This window comes from Bison bison, unplaced genomic scaffold (genome assembly GCF_000754665.1).
Source record: "Bison bison bison isolate TAMUID 2011002044 unplaced genomic scaffold, Bison_UMD1.0 scf7180017864289, whole genome shotgun sequence".
NCBI lineage: Eukaryota > Metazoa > Chordata > Mammalia > Artiodactyla > Bovidae > Bison > Bison bison.
The window spans coordinates 20,648,648-20,668,057 of record NW_011494861.1 but is presented as its reverse complement, the minus strand read 5'-3'; the positions used below and the strand labels follow the sequence as shown (position 1 = coordinate 20,668,057).

Genomic DNA, 19,410 nt, shown 5'->3' with positions numbered 1-19,410 from the left:
CATGAGGTCGCTAAGAGTCGGACAGGACTGAGCGACTTCACTCTCACTTTTTACTTTCATGCATTGGAGGAGGAAATGGCAACCCACTCCAGTGTTCTTGCCTGGAGAATCCCAGGCACGGGGGAGCCTGGTGGGCTGCCATCTATGGGGTTGCACAGAGTCGGACACGACTGGAGCGACTTAGCAGCAGCAGACCCTTTGTTAGCTGAATTATGGGGTTTAAGTTAGAATTTTTGTACCCTTCAGCTGAAAGTTGACTGGTAAAATAGTGCCCAGTTAATAAAATGCTGACTTTGTTAAGGCACCACCCATATTTATTTAACAAAGTCATGCTTTAAGGCTTTTAAAGCTTTTGGGCTTTAAGGATACAGTTTAGATAAGTGATTAAAAGTTCAGACTCTAAAGCCAGTCTAGAAGGCAAGTCACACTTAACCTTCCTCGGCCTTAGTTTCTTCATTGGAAAACAGGGATACTAATAGTAACTACCTCAGGGTTGTTGTAAGGATTAAATGAGATAATGTGTGTAAGATACTTAGCTTGAGTGTCTGGCATGTAATGAGTACTCCACAAATGTTAACTACTACTGTTATTAACACTGAATCCAATGAGCTTTTGCCAAGGATGTGCAACAAAATTTCCTGGAGTTTAAAAAAAAAAACAACAACAAAAATCCTGATTCATTGGCCTCACCCTGTGGAATTCCCTGTGGGGCCAGGTCTCAACCAGTGTGTTTTCCAAGAATCTCTCCAGCACTGTGAGCAGTAGCAACACTCCAGCTTTTTTCTTCACAGCTTAAGAAATGGCAGGAGAGGATGTTGAAGTTACTTGCCCATGAGCTCAGAGCAGTTACTTAGTGGCAGAGCCAAGGCCAGAGTGTGGTTCTTAATTCACTTTCTCATTGTGGGGTCTTGCCACCGTTCCTGTTGCCTTGTGAGACACTGCAAAAAAAGTGACTCGGACAATCCGTCTGCACAGTGCTGCATACTTTCTAAAGCACACGTTCCTGGCACTCTCTGACCTTAAGGGACTTGAATGTTAAGTAATGGCTACACTAGCAAAGCAGGCGTTCAGTAGAACTCAGTAATTTAAAAAATTATATGGGGTCATTCTTTTGGACAGACCTTAGCAACACAGCAATCTGCACTTTGTAATGAAGAAGTAGCAACTTAAAAAAAAAAAAACAAACCTAGTCCTACATTCCTTTTTCTTAAACAAAAACAAAAAACTTTATTGTTTCGTATCATTTTAATAATTGACATAATGTATGAAAGCACTTTGAGAAAGAGTAATATAACTATAAAGTATTATTAACGTCTATTTAGACATAGACATCTATAACGTCTACATAGATGTCTGTAATTTAGACACTAAATGTCTGTTTAAATGATGATTGACTTACAAGTTTTGTGTGCAAGGGACCCGAAAATAGAGATATAAACAATCAGCTCTGTGATTCATCACATTTATAAGTATGAAACTGCTAAATGAGTACGTGCAGGTGTAGTAACTGTTTTGCTAAAATGGTAACTCAGTGCCGAATAACTTCCCAAAACTAGGGACCAACTTCCTGGCTTAATTATAAAACTTCAGTAACATGTACTCACTCCAGAACAAAGAAGCTCTTCCAGGGACCTTGACTCAAGAAGAGTGAAGCGCTCTCACCCCTGAACATTTGTCCACCACATGCTCAGCCATTTCGTGTCCTAAATACAGATGGTGGGAGCAGACTCGTTACCTGTTCACGTTGACAGTGTCTTTTTTAACCTGTGTCCTGTAGAGTTTTGTTGTTTTTGGGGGGGCGGGGGGATGGCTGTAGAACCAGTGCACTTTGGGAATTACTTTTCTAGGATTTCCTACCAATTATAGATGAGCTTGACATTTACCATCCTTTTTTTTTTTTGTCTTGTCTCCTAAAGGAGTAGCGGAACGTAACTCACCTCTTAAATTATAAAGATACTCAAGAGGAAGTTGCATTGGTGGCCAGTTCTGAGTTGTAGCTCACTGCTTTCGTGCCTCTCCTACTTCCTTCCATTTTTGCTCCTGATGTCACTGTTAGCATCAGGCTGTGCATTCAACCCCCGACGCCCCAAGGCATTTACGCTGAGCTGACAGGGTTGTCTGCATTTTTATTCTTGATGATTTTTGGGTTTCATCATCTTGCTTGCATTAACTCATTCTACCTGGGTTTAGGGGCCATCTCTGTGTCCCAAGCATCTGTTACGACCAGTCATCTTTAGGTAAGTGTCTCTGGACATAAATTTCTTCTTATGTATTAATAGACTTGAGCTGTCTGTATCTCTGTCTCAGCTTCTGTCAAGCCAGTAGCTCAGTTCTTTGGTAACCTCCTGCTTCAGTTGGGGACGTGTGGGAACAGGCGAGAAATAGGGAAAGGCAGCTCTGGGGTTGCCTGTTCCTTCCATGTGACCGCCCAGGGACATCTCTACTAGCCAGAGCTCACCAGTCAGGGAGGAGAGGCCTTGGGCTGGTTCGGAAGCTTGTCCCACTCTTTTAACAGTGGGGAATTTATATTCTTTGGAGGGAGTTCCAGTTTTTCCAGCTACCAGACTTTTAAAAGTAAAGGCTGGCTTTTCTTTGGCAAGCCAGCATTGTTGCCTGGAGTGACGATTACCGTTACCTGCTTTGTTGCAGCTCCGTGACAGCCAGAAGTTCACTGCCATCTGCCCTCCCGTGTGACTTGGGGGAGCAGGTGGGCAGGCTCTCGGGGCTGTGGAAGGGGCGGAGCCCTGCACCCGAGCATCTGAGCCCCAGTGGCCCCAGCCTATCTTCTGTGACCTTACTGCAGAGTCCCAGAAGACAGTCTCTGCCCTGGGGCTGCTGCTTTTCACACCACCTGCCTGAGCTGTGTGTGTTCTGTCTTGAGAGAACAAAGGTGCAAGAGATTTCCTTTCCTTCTGACTCCACATCCTAGACCCACATCTCCCTCGGAAGTTAGGGAAGACTCCACCCTGTGATCACCCAGGTGATCATCAGTGTTTTTCTCCAGGTGAGGAGGCCAGTGTGGGGCATCTTGATTCCGGGCTTCGTGTGTTTTGCAGAAGAAAGGGTTTGTCAGCCAGGTTGATGTTGCATGGTTATTGAACTAAAACTGGGGGAAACGAACTTTCTGGTGGCGGTGGCTCGGAGCCACAGTCGGTGGGCTGTTCTCTCCACATGGGCTGCTAGCTAGGTAGACGCTGCATGTTTCTCCACCTGCTTGGTGAGCTGGGGGAAGACACTCTCAATTGGGCCCTTTCCACCCTCCAAGTGCACTATTACAAATTTGAAACAGTTGACCTCTCCTAGAAAATTTACATCCTTTCCCTTCCCCATTGCTCTGTGACCTGAACACAGCAGCAGGGCCTGTGACCTCAGCCCGCGGTCACAGGTGACGTGTGCTTAGATCTTCAAACCTGCAGCCCATCTGTGGGAAAGGATGTCACCTTTTATGTTGAAGGGCCGTGGAGCACCCCTTGCTCCCCCCCTACCCCGACTCCCCAACACACACTGTCTGTGTCTGTTCTGTGAGATTCTCTGTTCATCATTATACTCAAAGCAGCAAGTTTCCGGATTCTTCATGTCATTCAAGCTGCTGAGCTATTACACACACACGGCTTGAGGTCTCCGCGAATTCTCAACAACTCTTCAGGACATGGGGGAGGTAGATTGTGAAATGCCAGCAGGCTTTTAGAAAGGAAATGCATAGTTTGTCTGGTTGGAGCTTGCTTAGATTTGCCTCTAAGCCTCAGGATAGGCATTTTGAATCATGTAATTAAGCACTATAAACTCTAAATTGGAGAATGGGACTACTGGCTAGTAAAGTTTTCACATCAAAAGATAATTTTCAGCATTTCTAACACAGTAATAACATAGGTAGGCCAAACAAATTTATTCTCGATTCAGAAGTTATTGGTGGAGAATCCAAATACTGTTCTGTACAATTCAGAAGTAGCGTGCCATGTGTTATGAGTGGCAAGAATGCCATGAGACAGATGTTCCCAATAGATGAGGGCCCGATAACCAGCCTTCCTCTGTTTTGACAAACCGGTTTTCACTGTGATCACTCTTGGAACTCCATCATGAAGGACATTTGCTGAGACTTTGAGAAGTCACCTTGATTAGACTATCCTTCAGAGAAGTTAGTATTCAGCAGCTGGAAGGACCCATGAGGTACTCATCTTACCGTTCTTTAGGGCGTATGTTTGGACACCACCATATTTCAGATCTGCGCAGAGGGTACACGCGATTCCACATTATGTACATACACTGTTGTCGTGCTAAGAAGGAAGGGAGTGGGAGGAGCTACTCGGATTTCCCTGTGGTGACTGGAAGCTGTGCCCTGGTTAGTGTGTGTGCTGTGAACAGGCTGGCTGAGCTCTCTCTGCATGCTCAGAGCCCTGTCCCCTGGGTAGACCCCACACTTCCCTTTCTTTGCAATCTTAATTCTGTAGTGACTATCAGTGGAGAAACTCCAGTGTTGTGCTCGCTTGGCAAAAATAAGTTTGAACATTTCATGGTGGTTGATAGAACTTTGTCCTTAAACCATATGATTCAGATTCTTTAAAACTTGTTTAATGTTTATACCAAAGGTCACGCTCTGCAGGTGTATGTGTGATGGGTGCACAGAGGAGCGGGCCTGGAGGGCCTACCCCTGGGTGCGTTGCTAAGGGGACACAGTGAGGCAGTGTGGGATTTCACTGAAAACACATCAATCATGGGTCACACTACCAGTGTTGTCAGGTATTTGTTCTTAATTGTTATTGTAATATATTTTCAGGTGTTGCGTTTTTCTAATTTAATACTTTCACCCTGTTGTCTGACTGTGAACTGCTAACAGTGTTAAACTTGATGTAAATAATGAGACCCTTGAAAGGGGAATGCTGTCTGCCTGTTGTCTCACAAGGCTTGCCAACTTGTGTTTTATTTTAAATAAAGGTTGCAATATTTTATTGTCAATATAGGCTTGTGATTGGAGTGTTTCTCCCATAATTTTAATTGATAGATAATTTAAGCATAATTTCTTTATATATATATATAATGGTATCTGTAAGGTAAAGAAGCTGATTTTAGCAAGCATCCCCTGAACATTCTTTCGAGTGGTCCTTTATGAGTGTGGCTACTCATCCTCTAATGGATTAGTTTGGAAATGGCCAGAGGATCATCTGGAGCCCAGCTGATACATAAGATGAGTGATGTGTGTGAGTCTGTCCATCCATCTATCCAACATGAGCTGACTGTAAAATGAAACTTCATTCTCTCAAAGTTCATTCTGAGGACAGCTCCAAATGAAGTTCTAAAAATGTTTGGAGCCAAAGCCACATTAATGGAGTAAGTATAGAACCTCACAGGGAACATTCTAGTCTTCTTTGACTTGGTCTTCAGTTTTTAAGAAATGAGTGATTTCATTGCTTTTAGAAGTAACATTTGATTTTTATTAATTTAATTGGAGGCTAATTACTTTACAATATTGTGGTTTTTGCCATACATTGACATGAATCCGCCATGGGTGTACATGTGTCCCCCAGCCCAAACCCCCTCTCCCACATCCCTCCCCATCCCATCCCTTTGGTTTTCAATTTTTAATATATATATTTTATTGAAGTGTGGTTGACTTACAGCATTTCAGGTGCACAGCAAGGTGGTTCAGTTGTGTGTGTGTGCGTGCTCAGTCATGTCCCACTTTTTGGGACCCCCTGGACTGTAGCCCACCATGTTCCTCTCATCATGGGATTCTCTAGGCAAGGATACTGGAGTGGGTCGCCATGCCCTCCTCCAGGGGATCTTCCTGATCCAGGGATCAAACCCGCATCTTCTGTGGCTCCTGCACTGCAAACAGTCTTTACCTCTGAGCCCCTGGGGAAGCCCTGATTCAATATATGTGTATATATAGATTCAGTTCTATATATACACACATACTATTTTTTGATTATTTTCCATTATGGGTTATTACAAGGTATTAACGATAGTTTCCTGTGCTGTGCAGTAAACGTTTGTTGCTTGTTGCATATCTGTGTTTTTAAATTAGAAATCTAGTACTTTTATCTGGTTTGTTTCACTTTTTCTGTTTCATACTCAGTGCTCCCATTTCATTTGTTTTTCAGTTTCTCCTTTTCTTTTTGATATTCTCTCTCAAGCCTTTATAAAGTGTAGTAGAGTACATATAAATAGTATGTATATTTTAGAAAACTTGAGAATTTCTGCCTAGCTAAGAAATTTATGACATTTTGATTCCACTATTTGACTTAGTATGAACAGAATGCTCATTTCTAATAGAAGTGACATTTTGCTGAAGGATGAGTAGCATATACTCAAGTGATGTGTGTATAAGGTTCAATTAGAATGGCTGTTGTAGGGGAGCAGAATTTGGCACCCCAAAATGCGCTTCTTTAGCATAAGGATTATTTTAAGTTGGTTATAAGAAATTGCAGACACAGGTGAAGCTCTGAAAACTGAGTAAAAGTTATTCTTTTCTAAGAGATTTGCATTTGTGAGGGAGCTCTCCACTTGTTACGCCATCTCCCTTGCTGTGCCTGGAAGAGGAGGATCAAATCTCTAGAAACTCAACAACAGAGAAGGTGGTGACTCATCAGTACATCTGCGGAACCACCTCACATCGGTTTACTGTGCTTTTCCTGGCAACCGTCCGTAACTGACCGCCAGCCCGCACCTCCGCGCCCCGCTGGACCCAATATCTGCTATTGTGTTTAGCTGAAAATAGTATTTAAGGTGATAACTTCTGCCATTTCAAAGTGAGTTTTCCTGTGTCTCTCCCATGTGTACGTTTTATTAAACTTTTATTTTTCTCCTCTTAATCTTATGTCACCTTAGTTACTAGGCCAGCCAAAGACTCTAGAAAGGGAAAGGGGAAAAATTTTCCTCCTCGACCATGTTAAACATCAGTTTATACACCTCTGTACCCTCCACTGTCAATCCTTTTCTCCCACACATTTTTAGTTTAGAAATTCTTGTTTCAGATTTTTCTGAGGAGAACCTCCCATTGTTATCTTTTCCCTCTTTGTATTGCTTGCAATACTTTCCAAACCCGAGGCTATGGCATTCGCAAAAAAAAAAAAATCATTTAGAAACAAGTCATTAAAGCATTGGAATTGGACTACCTGAGTTGAATCCCATTTCTCCACTGACGAGCTCTCTAAAGATAATTAAACCTCTTAGAGCCCCAATTTTCTGTCATTAAATGGTGATTGCATTGATCCCTAAGTCATGATGTTAAGGATTACATGAGGTAGTTTAATCCTCCGTGTTAAGAATTGCGTGAGGTGAGGCAGCACGCGTGGCACGTACATGAGGTAGGTTAATCCTCCGTGTTGAGAATTACGTGAGGTGAGGCAGCACGCGTGGCACGTACATGAGGTAGGTTAATCCTCCGTGTTAAGAATTGCGTGAGGTGAGGCAGCACGCGTGGCACATGACGTGTTTGGCACGTACATGAGGTAGGTTAATCCTCCGTGTTAAGAATTGCGTGAGGTGAGGCAGCACGCGTGGCACATGACGTGTTTGGCACGTACATGAGGTAGGTTAATCCTCCGTGTTAAGAATTGCGTGAGGTGAGGCAGCACGCGTGGCACATGACGTGTTTGGCACGTACATGAGGTAGGTTAATCCTCCGTGTTAAGAATTGCGTGAGGTGAGGCAGCACGCGTGGCACATGACGTGTTTGGCACGTACATGAGGTAGGTTAATCCTCCGTGTTAAGAATTGCGTGAGGTGAGGCAGCACGCGTGGCACATGACGTGTTTGCAAACGTTAAATTACCTGAAACAAACCAGGGGTCTGAGAGAACGGCGGGAAAGGCCCTTCCTGGGCTTTGAGTATGGTGCCAAAGTTTTGTGTCCTGAGTACTTGATAAATACTAACTCATTTAATTCTCAGCCCTATGAGGTAAGCACAGTCATTACCAAGGTTAATCTGAAGTTATCAACAGCTTTCCTGTGGTCTCACCAGTGGGCGGTAAGTGGCTGAGCCGCTGAGCAGTTTCTCGCTCCAGGGGAGTGTGTGGAATTACTGCAGTCTGCTGCTCGTGCTGGTCCCGAGGTATGAGGTTCAGACCCAGTATTTATGACATCAGATATGGCTGACCTGTGCTGAAAGCAAGTCAGCTGTTCCGTGGCTCTGAGACCTAAAGCTGTACAACGTGCCTTTTAAAGTGTGTGTCTACAGAGTTTAGATCCAGGTATGTTACAGGCTTGGGGGGCTGCAGACTGTTCCCGAGATGCCGTAGACTGAGACAGGCACCTAAGCCTGACCCCCCATTTCACTGTGCAGTTAGGCCAAGTTTACTTCTGTCCCACGGGTGGTGCGAAACCGAGCTCCTTTCACGCGTTGTGTATTGATGGGGTATCTAAGGTGGCTCGGGCTAGGTGCTCCTAGCCGCGGGGCAGCTGTTGGAGTAAATTAATGTTAATTGTTAAATGGGAGAGAAGCAGAAGCATTTTCCTTTCACTCGGGCTACAGGTGAGAGGGTGGGTAGGACTGTAAATAAAAAGGCCACCCGAGGTGATGACACGAAAGCAGAGCCGTGCGTGATTCCAGAAGTGTGGCAGAAGGGGAGAGCCAAGGGAAGGGGCAAAACGGTGAGTACCTCCTGTGTATCTAGAGGCACAGTGCTCACATCTACACGTGGCCGTTCGGTCCTCAAGGACAACTTTAAAGCTGGGAGCACAGGAGTGCTGTTTTCATATATAAGGGCAAGATGCTGTGGAGGCCTCTTACTTCAGTAAGAGGCGGAAATAGCCCGGCTCAGTTGATGTGGTCACGCAGCAAACAGAGGTAAGTTGGCAGAGCAGGTGACCCCCCTGTCAGCTCTGGGTGCCAGCACACACCCCGTCTCCACCAGTCCCCATCCGTACCACATGGCGCATGGAATTTTGCCGCGGGAGCATGATTACTAGGGCTCAGTAAGAAGGTAAGCCAGCCGAGGGTTTTAGAAAAAAATACAAAATTTTAATCTTTACATATGTTAAGGTCACTAATTTAACTCTTAAAAATCTGCAGAGCAGAAGAAATCTTCACCTATACTGATTAAAAAAACCAAACTTCCCCTGTGCCCTTTAGCCTGAAGCTGTGGCCTGAGCTCACAGATAGAAGCTGCTCAGCCTCCCTCTGGGAAACAACTTGAAAGCTCACCCACCCAGCCTGCAAACGTGAGGTCAGCCCCTGCCACTGGTAAGCAGAAGTTAGTCTTTCCCTTTCTGTCACCGAGCATACTACAGCCTCAGGCCCAACACCAAGGCCAGGCATCTGCGGGCAGATGCTAATAAATCCTTGGGATGTCACTCCCACATCACCTCTCCCAACCAGCTGGCTCACATTTCAGAACGTGGCTCTTTAAGGCACCAAGTGATCTGAAGCACTGGCTCTGTCTCTGATCTAAGGCCTCCCCTCTACACACTGCTTGTGTGCTCCTGACTGCTGGTTGCTAGCCTGCCCTTCCAACCCCTTATGTCCCGGACAGTGTGCTGCCACGACAGCCCAGGGTCCATTAGTGGAAGGAAGGCAGCTTCGGGCAGTTTTCATCTAGCCCTCAGGCAGGACATAGCTAATTCTCTGGGAGATAGATTTGCATCCCTGAGAAGAGAAGAGCTGTTCCTCCTTGGGGACGTACACCATCATCCTAGCCATCTCGTCGAGGGCCTCTTCTGTATACAGGAGGTCCTGGCTCAGGAAGGCGTCGCGTGCGCACAGCCTCACGTGACGGAACTCCAGTGGCAGGAAGGGGATGAAGAGGTCAATCAGGTTTTCCTTCACAAGACGGCTGTGCCCAAAGCCACTGTCTGAAATCAAGAGCAGGGTTACATGGGGTCTGAGCTGGGGCTGAGCCCAGCTGGAGTCGAGGTGTTCCCCCACCCTAAGGCCAACTCCGAGAAGCCTGTCTTAAGTCTGTGTCAAGAACTATGCAACTCTGTGTCTCCCTTTAGGGAGAGAGGGCCGAGAGGAGCTAGACGTGTGAGAGGGGAGACAGTGCACGTGCCTGCCAGGCTATGGCTTCATCTGATGGTGGAGGCAGAGGTGCAGCGGCCCTGCCTACGACCGGAGGCTGAGCCACTGGGACTCACACCGTGACTTTCTTCTTCACGGGTCTGTATGGCCAAGGCCAACTGTTCTCTTTTTAAGGAACAGTTTTCAGAAAAGGACTTTTCTCATGCCTACGTCAAGCTGACGACAAGAATATTATATGGTACCGCCTCTGTGGTCCTGAGTACCCTGTCTGATCTCATGAGCACAACTTCCAGCACATACACGTTTTTCTCTACCTCCCCTCTCACCAGAGGCTTGTGTTCTGCAAGGCTGGCCATCACTTACCTGTGGATGCCACAATCTCAGCTTGGAGGCGGGACTCCAGGTGTTCCATCCTGACTTCTTCCCGGGACTGCCCAGCCTTAAGCAGGTTCAGGACCACCTCGTTGATGATATTGCCCCCAAGGTTACTGAAAGAGACAAGTCCTGTTAATAGATTCTATTAGTGGTGGTTTTTTAAAAATTGGAGTTGATAAACAATGTTGGGTTAGCTTCAGGTGAAACTGATTCAAACTAATCACTTTGAATAACAAAGTGATTCAGTTATATATATATTTTTCAGATTGTCCACTTTGGTTATTATAAGATATTGAATATTGAGCCTTGTGTTATACAGTAAATCCTTGCTGCTTAACTATTTTATATATACTAGGGTGTATCTGTAAATCCTATACTAATTTATTCCCTACCTCCCGTTTCCCCTTTGGTAACCACATCTTTGTTTTCTGCATCTATGGATCTGTTTGTTTTGTATATAGATAATTTGAATAATTATTTGAGATTCCACATATAAGTGATATAATATTTGTCTTTCTCTGACTGACTTCACTTAGTGTGCTATTCTCTAGGTCCATCCAGCAAATGGCAATATTATGGGTGAGTAATGTGCCATTGTGTGTGCGTCTTCCTCACATCTTCTTAAAATAATCATCTGTGGATGGGCATTTGGGTTGTTTCCATATCTTGGCTTTTGTAAAGACTGCTGCTGTGAGCATTGGGGTGCATGTATCTTTTTGAATTACAGTTTTCATCATATCTGGATATATGCCTAGGAGTGGGACTGCTGGATCAGATGGTAGCTCTATTTTTAATTTTATAAGGAACCTCCAGACTTTTCCATAGTGACTGCACCAATTTACATTCCTACCAACAGTGTAGGAAGGCTCATTTTTTCCATACCCTCTCCTGCATTTGTTATTTGTAGACTTTAATGCTAGCCATTCTGACCAGGATGAAGTGATATCTCATTGTGGTTTTGATTTGCATTTCTCTAATAATTAGTGATGTTGAGCATCTTTTCATGTGTTCGTTGGCCATCTGTATGTCTTTGGAGGCAGGTCAGTTTAGGTATTCTTTCCATTTTGGGGGGCTTCCCAGGAGGCTCAGTGACAAAGAACTCCCCTGGAATGCAGGAGATGCAGATTTGATCCCTAGGTCGGGAAGATCTCCTGGAGGAGGACTTGGCAACCCACTCTAGTATTCTTGCCTGGGAAATCCCATGGACAGAGGAGCCTGGTGGGCTACAGTCCATGGGGTTGCAAAGAGCTGGACATGATTGAGCATGCACACATGCCAATTTTGTGGAGGGGGGCAGTTATTGAGTTGTATGAACTGTTAGATATATTTTGGAAATTAATCCCTTGTTACATTGTTTACAAATTATCTTCTTTTCTGTAGCAGGTTGTCTTTTCATTTTGTTGATGGGTTCCTTTGCTGTGCAAAAGCTTCTAAGTCCCATTTGTTTATTTTTGCTTTTATTTCTTTTGCTTTGGGAGACTGATCCAAGAATATATTTCCACAATTTATGTCGGAAAACGTTTTGCCTATGTTCTCTTCAAGGAGTTTCAATGGTCTCATGTCTTAGATTTCATTATTTTTATAGTTGGCTTCCAAATGCATGATCTGACCACTGGAGCTGTTGGTGACTGGAAGAAAGGAGGTTGAGGGCCCTGGGCCTCCCGTCCTCCAGGAAATCTTGTCACAACACAAGTCTACAGAAAAGGCACTGTCCTGCTTGGTCATCCATTCTCCCTGCCTTGCTCTCTTCTGACCAACACTGAGACTGTACTATATGCAGAGTGCACAGAGAGTGCACAAGGATGTCGGTCTTTCCCTCGACACTTCTCTGTATGGAAAGAGAGGCCCATGTGTATGATTCCAGAGCAGCTGGGGCCTGGGGATAAGACTTCAGAGGGCAGAGGAGGGTTCTGGGCACATGCAGACCCCACAGTGCTCATCAGACATGAGGCAGGAAGGGCACACGTCCAGGCATGGGTGGTCAGAGGGCTTGTGGGGGTCAGGAGCTGCAAGCTGCTTAGAGAGGCGTGTGGAACAGAGGCATGGAGGGCAGGCTGAGGCTGGCATGAGGCCTTTGTCAGCCAGTCACGTGGATTTTAGCTTATAAGCCACGGAGAGCCGTTGAAGGGTTGTGAACTTGGGAGTACAGGGTAGTAAGGTGCCCTGAGCGGCTTTACTTTCTAATAACATTGTTCTTGGGCCACAGTGGTTGGATTGAAGAGAAAACTAGTCAGGGAGCTTTGGGCCATAGTGCATGTTTAGAGAGGATAAAGGCAATGGAGAAGGGTTTAAAGTTAGTGTAGGAGGCACAACTGAGAGGCCCTGTAACTGACAGACGTGAGAAGACAGAGGAGGCCACCAAAGAGAAGTGGTGTCTGCCTGGAGGGGCCTGCAGCCTGCGCAGCAGAAGTGCGGTTTCAGAGAAGAGGGGCGACGCCAGCTTGGATTTGCATACGGTTGAGTGTTGTGCCCTTGCCTGTGACCTCACTAGGGGTTGTAATTTCACTGGAATTGTGGGTCTAAAACACAGGAAAGAGGACTGTGTTAGAGTGATGAGGGGTAGAGGAAATCTTAGAGGGGGGGGAAGCTGGGAAGGAGGAAGTGGAGCCAGGAGCTGGCGGCAGGTCATGCTCCCCGCTCCTGGCGTCGTCCTCTCTGCCTCACAGTACTCACGTCCCCGCCCCCCAGGCCATCTGCTAGCTCCTTACACAAACCGAGCTCTACCCTGCTTTTTTCCTCCAGCCCAGTACAGTGAGGGAGTACGAGTGATGGAAGCAGGGAGGCAAGGGAAGGAGCAAAGATCCAGTATTTCCATCCTGTCCTCATCAAGCTCTGAGTGGCTGACACTCGGGTACGTTAGCTCATCTGTCTGCTCATTCAGCCTTTGAGTGTGTCCTGGGGGCTGGGTTTGGGACACAGAGGAGGAGCTGGGTGGTTCTCTTCCTGCCTGCCTCCACGGATGGACACCTCCTGGGGCAGGCATCCTTTCCTGCCAAGGGATGCAGTCTTCCTTCCTTTAGGGGCCACTGTGCCCGTCACAGCTCCATTTCACTCCCGAGGCCAGTAACCCCCAGCTGGAAGGCCTGGTATGGATGAGGGGAGTCCCCACCCCTTGTCCCCTGCTCAGCCAGACTTCCTCTGACCTCTGCGGGTGGGAAAGCTGCTTACGTCGACTCTCTTCTACTTCCTGAAGCTGCGGTCCTCCTCTTCCTGTAGGAAGGCCTACTGGGCAGGTCATCTGTGTACACGCCAGACCACAACTGCGTCAGCTGAGGCGAGACCTACCCATCCTGCATAACTCACGGGAGGTAAAGGCAGGTCTATACGTGTGCAGGCTGCAGGGCAGGCATCCAGGGCGAAGGGGAGAGGACCAGGATTCACTCACTCAGTGCCAGGCACAGACTCCAGTGCCGTCCCCATTTGCACCCAGAAGGCCACCTGACAGGACGCCTGAGGTCTCCACCTCCCTTCTGACTCTTCTCCTCTAGTCCCACAGCCAAGGGTCTCTCTTCTTCCTCCAGTTTCAGGCTTTATCTCACCCACCAGTATATAATCAGGGCCCCTTTTCTATTCCAACCCAACCCCAACATTATACTTTTTAACAGAGCTTGCCCTCGCAGAGCGCTTCAGTTCCCTCCACATCCTCCCAGGTCACCTGCGGACTGGGAGGTCTGAAGGGACGCGGGACGGAAGGCCTCCCTAGTGACGTGCCCTCTGCCCTGGCTCTGGGAGGGGACAGCATGTGGTCTTACTAGTCCTAAGACCACAGAGGACAGGGACTCAAAGGATTCTCTAGAACTGTGCTCGCCAACCCCAGCCTGGACCACTAAGTCTTCCCTAAAGAACAGCCACAAACTCGACTTGAGCGTCATCTCCCCGAGCCTTCATTTCCTAATTTGTAAAAGGACAGACCAGAAGCAGACGATTAAGAAACCCTCCTTAGGTCACCTTAGATTTGATTGTCGGTCAACAAATAGACATTTCCACAAGTACTTTCTGTGTGCTAGGGTACAAGGCCTTTGATTCCATGAACAATTTACACTTGTATAGTTCTTTTAATTTTTAAAGCCCTTTCTATCCATTCTTCTCCTGACCACAGCCCAAAGAGAACAGGTATTAATTCTGTCTTTACTTTACAACTTCAATGGGAGGACCGTGGTTCTGATCTCCAGAGTTCCACGTGCCTGTCCAGCCCTGTGACACCATTCCCAGAGCTTCTACACTTGGTAGAAATAGGCAAAGGTAGTCAATGTTAGTTTTCTGGTACCCAGCCAGGGGCCCTGATTTCCTCAGGCCCAGGGGCAGGACTGGCTCTGAGGGTTGGGGTGACTCTAGCTGCAGCCCCGCTCCAACTGCCACCTCGTTTCTACCATCAGGCACCACCACGTTGCAGGGGGGCCAGCAAAGCCACTAGCACTTCAAACAGCACGCTCAGGATTTGCTTCAGGGTTAAGCCGCTGGCCTTATACCAGTGATTTGTTTACACCATCCGTGCTTTCCTTTCAAATGTAAGAGTCCTCACCACATAGGTAAGGTCACTGTAGAAATCAAGTCCAGAGACACCGTCTTCCCCCGCCCATCACCAGAACACCCGATGGGGTCTAGAGGTGCTGGGCCACAGGGTCAGTCTGGCTGGCCCTCAGGCTCCAGACAGTCCACCCAGGCCTGTTGGGCCCCACTGGCTCTCACAGGCTGGGCCCACAACAGAGTCAATGGAACTGGAGGCCCTGTCCTCGCCTCCTGTCACCACTGTGCATCCTCCTCCCCAAGGGGCTCAGAGGCTCCTCCAGGGCCAGCAGGGTCTCTGCATCCCCTGCCAGAGCAGGCCCGGTGGGGGCAGCGTCTCCCCAGACTCTGCCCCACACTCTGCCCTCACTGGGACCCTCTGGCCTCGGACAGGGCACAGAGGCCGGGGTAATGGGGGGAAGGGCAGGCGGTGGGTTAGATGAGGGCAGTGCTGGCGGGTCAATGACTAAAATACTACAACGTCTGCCTAGAGTTAGCAGGGGCACCTGGGTCACGTTAGGAAATCCTGCCACCAGTGAGGGTGGTTTTCTGTGCCGAGAACTGGCGGGAAAGTCAGCGTCTGGGCAGCTTGGGCCAAGTTGGGGAAAGGCTGGCCACAGCCATTGCCAGGAGGCAGGAGTGGGCTCGGCCAAGGAGGAGGAAGGAACCAGGCAGCGTGGAGGGAAGAAGCCATGCACAAAGGCAAAGGATCCTAGCACTAGGAAAGGGCACCTGAGGCGGCCGGGCTCCAGGCTTCCTTCCATTCTGAAGGAAGAACTCCCTTCAACAGTGGTTCTGGGTCCCCACCCCTGTAAGGGCTTGGGGACCAAGATGACTCCTTATCTGACCCTGCATTTTGGAGCCCCCACCTAATTGACCACAACAGAAAGAGATCCATAGTTCCGGGCTGCCTCAAAAGGGTATGAGTAATACACAGCTGAGGAGGAGAGCTAATTCAAAGCATTTATTGTCCTTGCCTCCTAATTCTGAACCACAAATCACAGCAGAAAATCTTTCCCTGCTTTCCTCTTAAAATAACCTTGGCGGCTCCTCCGCCCTCCTTCACAATGCACTGCAGTGTCCTGTCAGCCTTACAGACCAAAATCCCAGCTCACTCCTCCATTCTTTCCAAGCCTCGAGGGAAAACCAGACCCCTTAATTCTCTTCACAGTGAAAATCGCGCAGTTGTGTCTGACTCTTTGTGACCCCATGGACTATACAGTCCATGGAATTCTCCAGGCCAGAATACAGGAGTGGGTAGCCTCTCCCTTCTCCAGGGGATCTTCCCAGCCCAGGGATCAAACCCAGGTCTCCTGCATTGCAGGCAGATTCTCTACCAGCTGAGTCACCAGAGGGGTATGCTAAAGCTGGGGAAAATCCCCGAGTGAGCATGTACTGGCCTGCGGGAGGAGGGTGATGGCAGGGAGAGTGGTTTGGCTTCCACTGAATGCAAGATGCTGCTTGTGGCACTGAAATCAAAACTGTGATCAAAAACTTCCCCCACAGTAAAAGTCCAGGGCCAGATGGCTTCACAGGTGAATTCTAGCAAATATTTAGACAAGAGCTAATGCCTATCATTCTAAAACTCTTCCAAAAAATTGCACAGGAAGGAACACTTTCAAACTCATTCTATGGGGCCACCATCACCCAGATACCAAAACCAGACAAAGACAACACAAAGAAAGAAAATTACAGGCCCGTATCACTGATAACATATGCAAAAATCCTCAACAAAATTCTAGCAAACACAATTCAACACATTAAAAAGATCAAAAAACCATGATCAAGTCAGGTGTATCCCAGGGGTGCAAAGATTCTTCAACATATACAAACCAGTGTGATATACTCACATTGAAAGATAAAAACCATATGATAATCTCAATAGATGCAGAAAAAGCTTTTGACAAAATTAAACACCTGTTTATGATAAAAACTTCAAAAAATGGGCATAGAAAGAACCTACCTCAACTTAATAAAGGCCATATATGATATACTCACAGCAAACATTATTCTCAATGGTGAAAAACTGAAAGCATTCCCTACAAGATTTCTCAGCACTATTATTCAACATAGTTTTGGAAATTCCTAGATATGGCAATCAGAGAAGAAAAACAAAACAAATCCAGATTGGAAAAGAAATAAAACTCTCATTGTTTGCAGATGACATGATACTGTACATAGAAAACCCTAAAGATACCATCAGAAAATTACTAGAGCTAATCAGTGATACAAAATCAATACACAGAAATCACTTGCATTCGTATATACTAATAATGAAAAATCAGAAAGAGAAACTAAGGAATCAATCCCTTTACCATTGCAACAAAAAAATAAAATACCTAGGAATAAACCTACCTAAGGAGACAAAACTATAAGACACTGATGAAAGAAATCAAATATGATGTAAACAGATGGAGAGAGATTCCATGTTCCTGGGTTGGAAGAATCAATACTGTGAAAGTGACTATACTACCAAATGTAATCCACAGATTAAATGCAATCCCTATCAAATTACCAATGGTGTTTTTTACAGAACTAGAACAAAAAAAAATCTCACAATTCATATTTCCAATAGACCAATGAAACAAGATAGAAAGCCCAAACCCATGCACCTATGGATATCTTATTTTTGACAAAGGAGGCAAAAATATACAATGGGGCAAAGATAGTCTCTTCAATAAGTGCTTCTGGGAAAACTGGACAGCTATGCATAAAAGAAATTAGAACATTGCCTAACACCATACACAAAGAAAACTCAAAGTGGATTAAAGATCTAAATGTAAGACCAGAAACACTCTATGACATAAATCACAGCAAGATCCTCTATGACCTACCTCCTAGAGTAATGGAAATAAAAACAAACAAGTGGGACTGAATGAAAAGCTTTTGTGCAGCAAAGGAAACTATAAACAAGGTGAAAAGACAACCCTCAGAGTGGGAGAAAATAATAGCAAATGAAACAACTGACAAAGGATTAATTTCCAAAATATACAAGCAGCTCATACAACTCAATGCCAGAAAAACAAACAACCCAATCATAAAGTTGGCAAAAGACCTAAACAGACATTTCTCCAAAGGAGACACACAGATGGCTAACAAACACATGAAAAGATGCTCAACATCACTCATTATCAGAGAAATTCAAATCAAAACCACAATGAGGTACCATCTCATGCCGGTCAGAATAGCTGCTATCCAAAAGTCTACAAACAATAAATGCTGGAGAGGGTGTGGAGAAAAGGGAACCAACCCTCTTAAACTGTTGGTGGGAATGCAAACTAGTACAGCCACTATGGAGAACAGTGTGGAGATTCCTTAAAGAACTAGAATTAAACCATCATATAACCCAGCAATCCCACTACTAGGCTTATACCCTGAGGAAACCAGAATTGAAAAAGACACATGTACCCCAGTGTTCACTGCAGCTCTATTTACAATAGCTAGGACATGGAAGCACCTTAGATGTCCATTGACAGATAAATGGATAAAGAAATGTGGCACATATATGAAATGGAATATTAGTCAGCCATAAAAAGGAACACATTTGAGTCAGTCCTAATGAGGTGGATGAATATAAAGTCTATTATACAGAGTGGCTGCTAAGCTGCTAAGTCGCTTCAGTCGTGTCTGACTCTGTGCGACCCCATAGACGGCAGCCTACCAGGCTCCCCCGTCCCTGAGATTCTCCAGGCAAGAATACTGGAGTGGGTTGCCATTTCCTTTTCCAATGCTTGAAAGTGAAAAGTAAAGTGAAGTCGCTCAGCTGTGTCCGACTCTTAGCGACCCCATGGACTGAGTGGAGTAAGTCAGAAAAACAAATATCATATACTAATGGATATACACGGAATCTAGAGAGATGGTGCTGATGAACCTATCTGAAGAGCAGCAATGGAGACAGAGAACAGACGTATGGACAAGGCTGGCAGGGGAGGAAGGAGAGGGTGGGATGTATGGAGAGGGTAACATGGAAACATACATTACCCTATGTAAAATAGATTACCAATGGGAATCTGCTGTATGACTGAGGGAACTCAAACCAGGGCTCGGTAACAACGTAGAGGGGTGGGATGGGGAGGGAGGTGTGAAGGGATGTTCAAGTGGGAGGGGACATGGGTAAACCTACGGCTGATTCATGTTGATCTTTGGTAAAAACCAACACAATACTGTAAAGCAATCATCCTTCAATTAAAAATAATTAAAAAAAAAGAAGCTGCTTGTGATGCATTCAAGTTGGGCCAAGAGGGACCCAAACTTGACTGCTAATAGAACTTGGGGGACTTTCTGTCAGCAGTGGCCACAGGACTGGAAAAGGTCAGTTTTCATTCCGATCCCAAAGAAAGGCAATGCCAAAGAATGCTCAAACTACCGCACAACTGCACTCATCTCACATGCTAGTAAAGTAATGCTCAAAATTCTCCAAGCCAGGCTTCAGCAATATGTGAACCGTGAACTTCCTGATGTTCAAGCTGGTTTTAGAAAAGGCAGAGGAACCAGAGATCGAATTGCCAACATCTGCTGGATCATGGAAAAAGCAAGAGAGTTCCAGAAAAACATCTATTTCTGCTTTATTGACTA

At 46.1% G+C, this 19,410-nt stretch overlaps 1 protein-coding gene across 1 annotated transcript in view; it reads right to left on the bottom strand.

Moving 5' to 3' along the window:
- Positions 1 to 8,936: 8,936 nt before the first annotated feature.
- Positions 8,937 to 19,410, bottom strand: part of TOR3A (torsin family 3, member A) — a 26,639-nt gene continuing 16,165 nt past the window's right edge. The window contains exons 5-6 of the mRNA XM_010850136.1: positions 10,318 to 10,442; positions 8,937 to 9,788 (exon numbers count right to left, since the gene is read on the bottom strand). Coding sequence (XP_010848438.1) covers positions 9,532 to 9,788; positions 10,318 to 10,442 — 382 coding nt within the window. The 3' untranslated portion in view covers positions 8,937 to 9,531. The remainder of the gene's footprint in view (positions 9,789 to 10,317; positions 10,443 to 19,410) is intronic.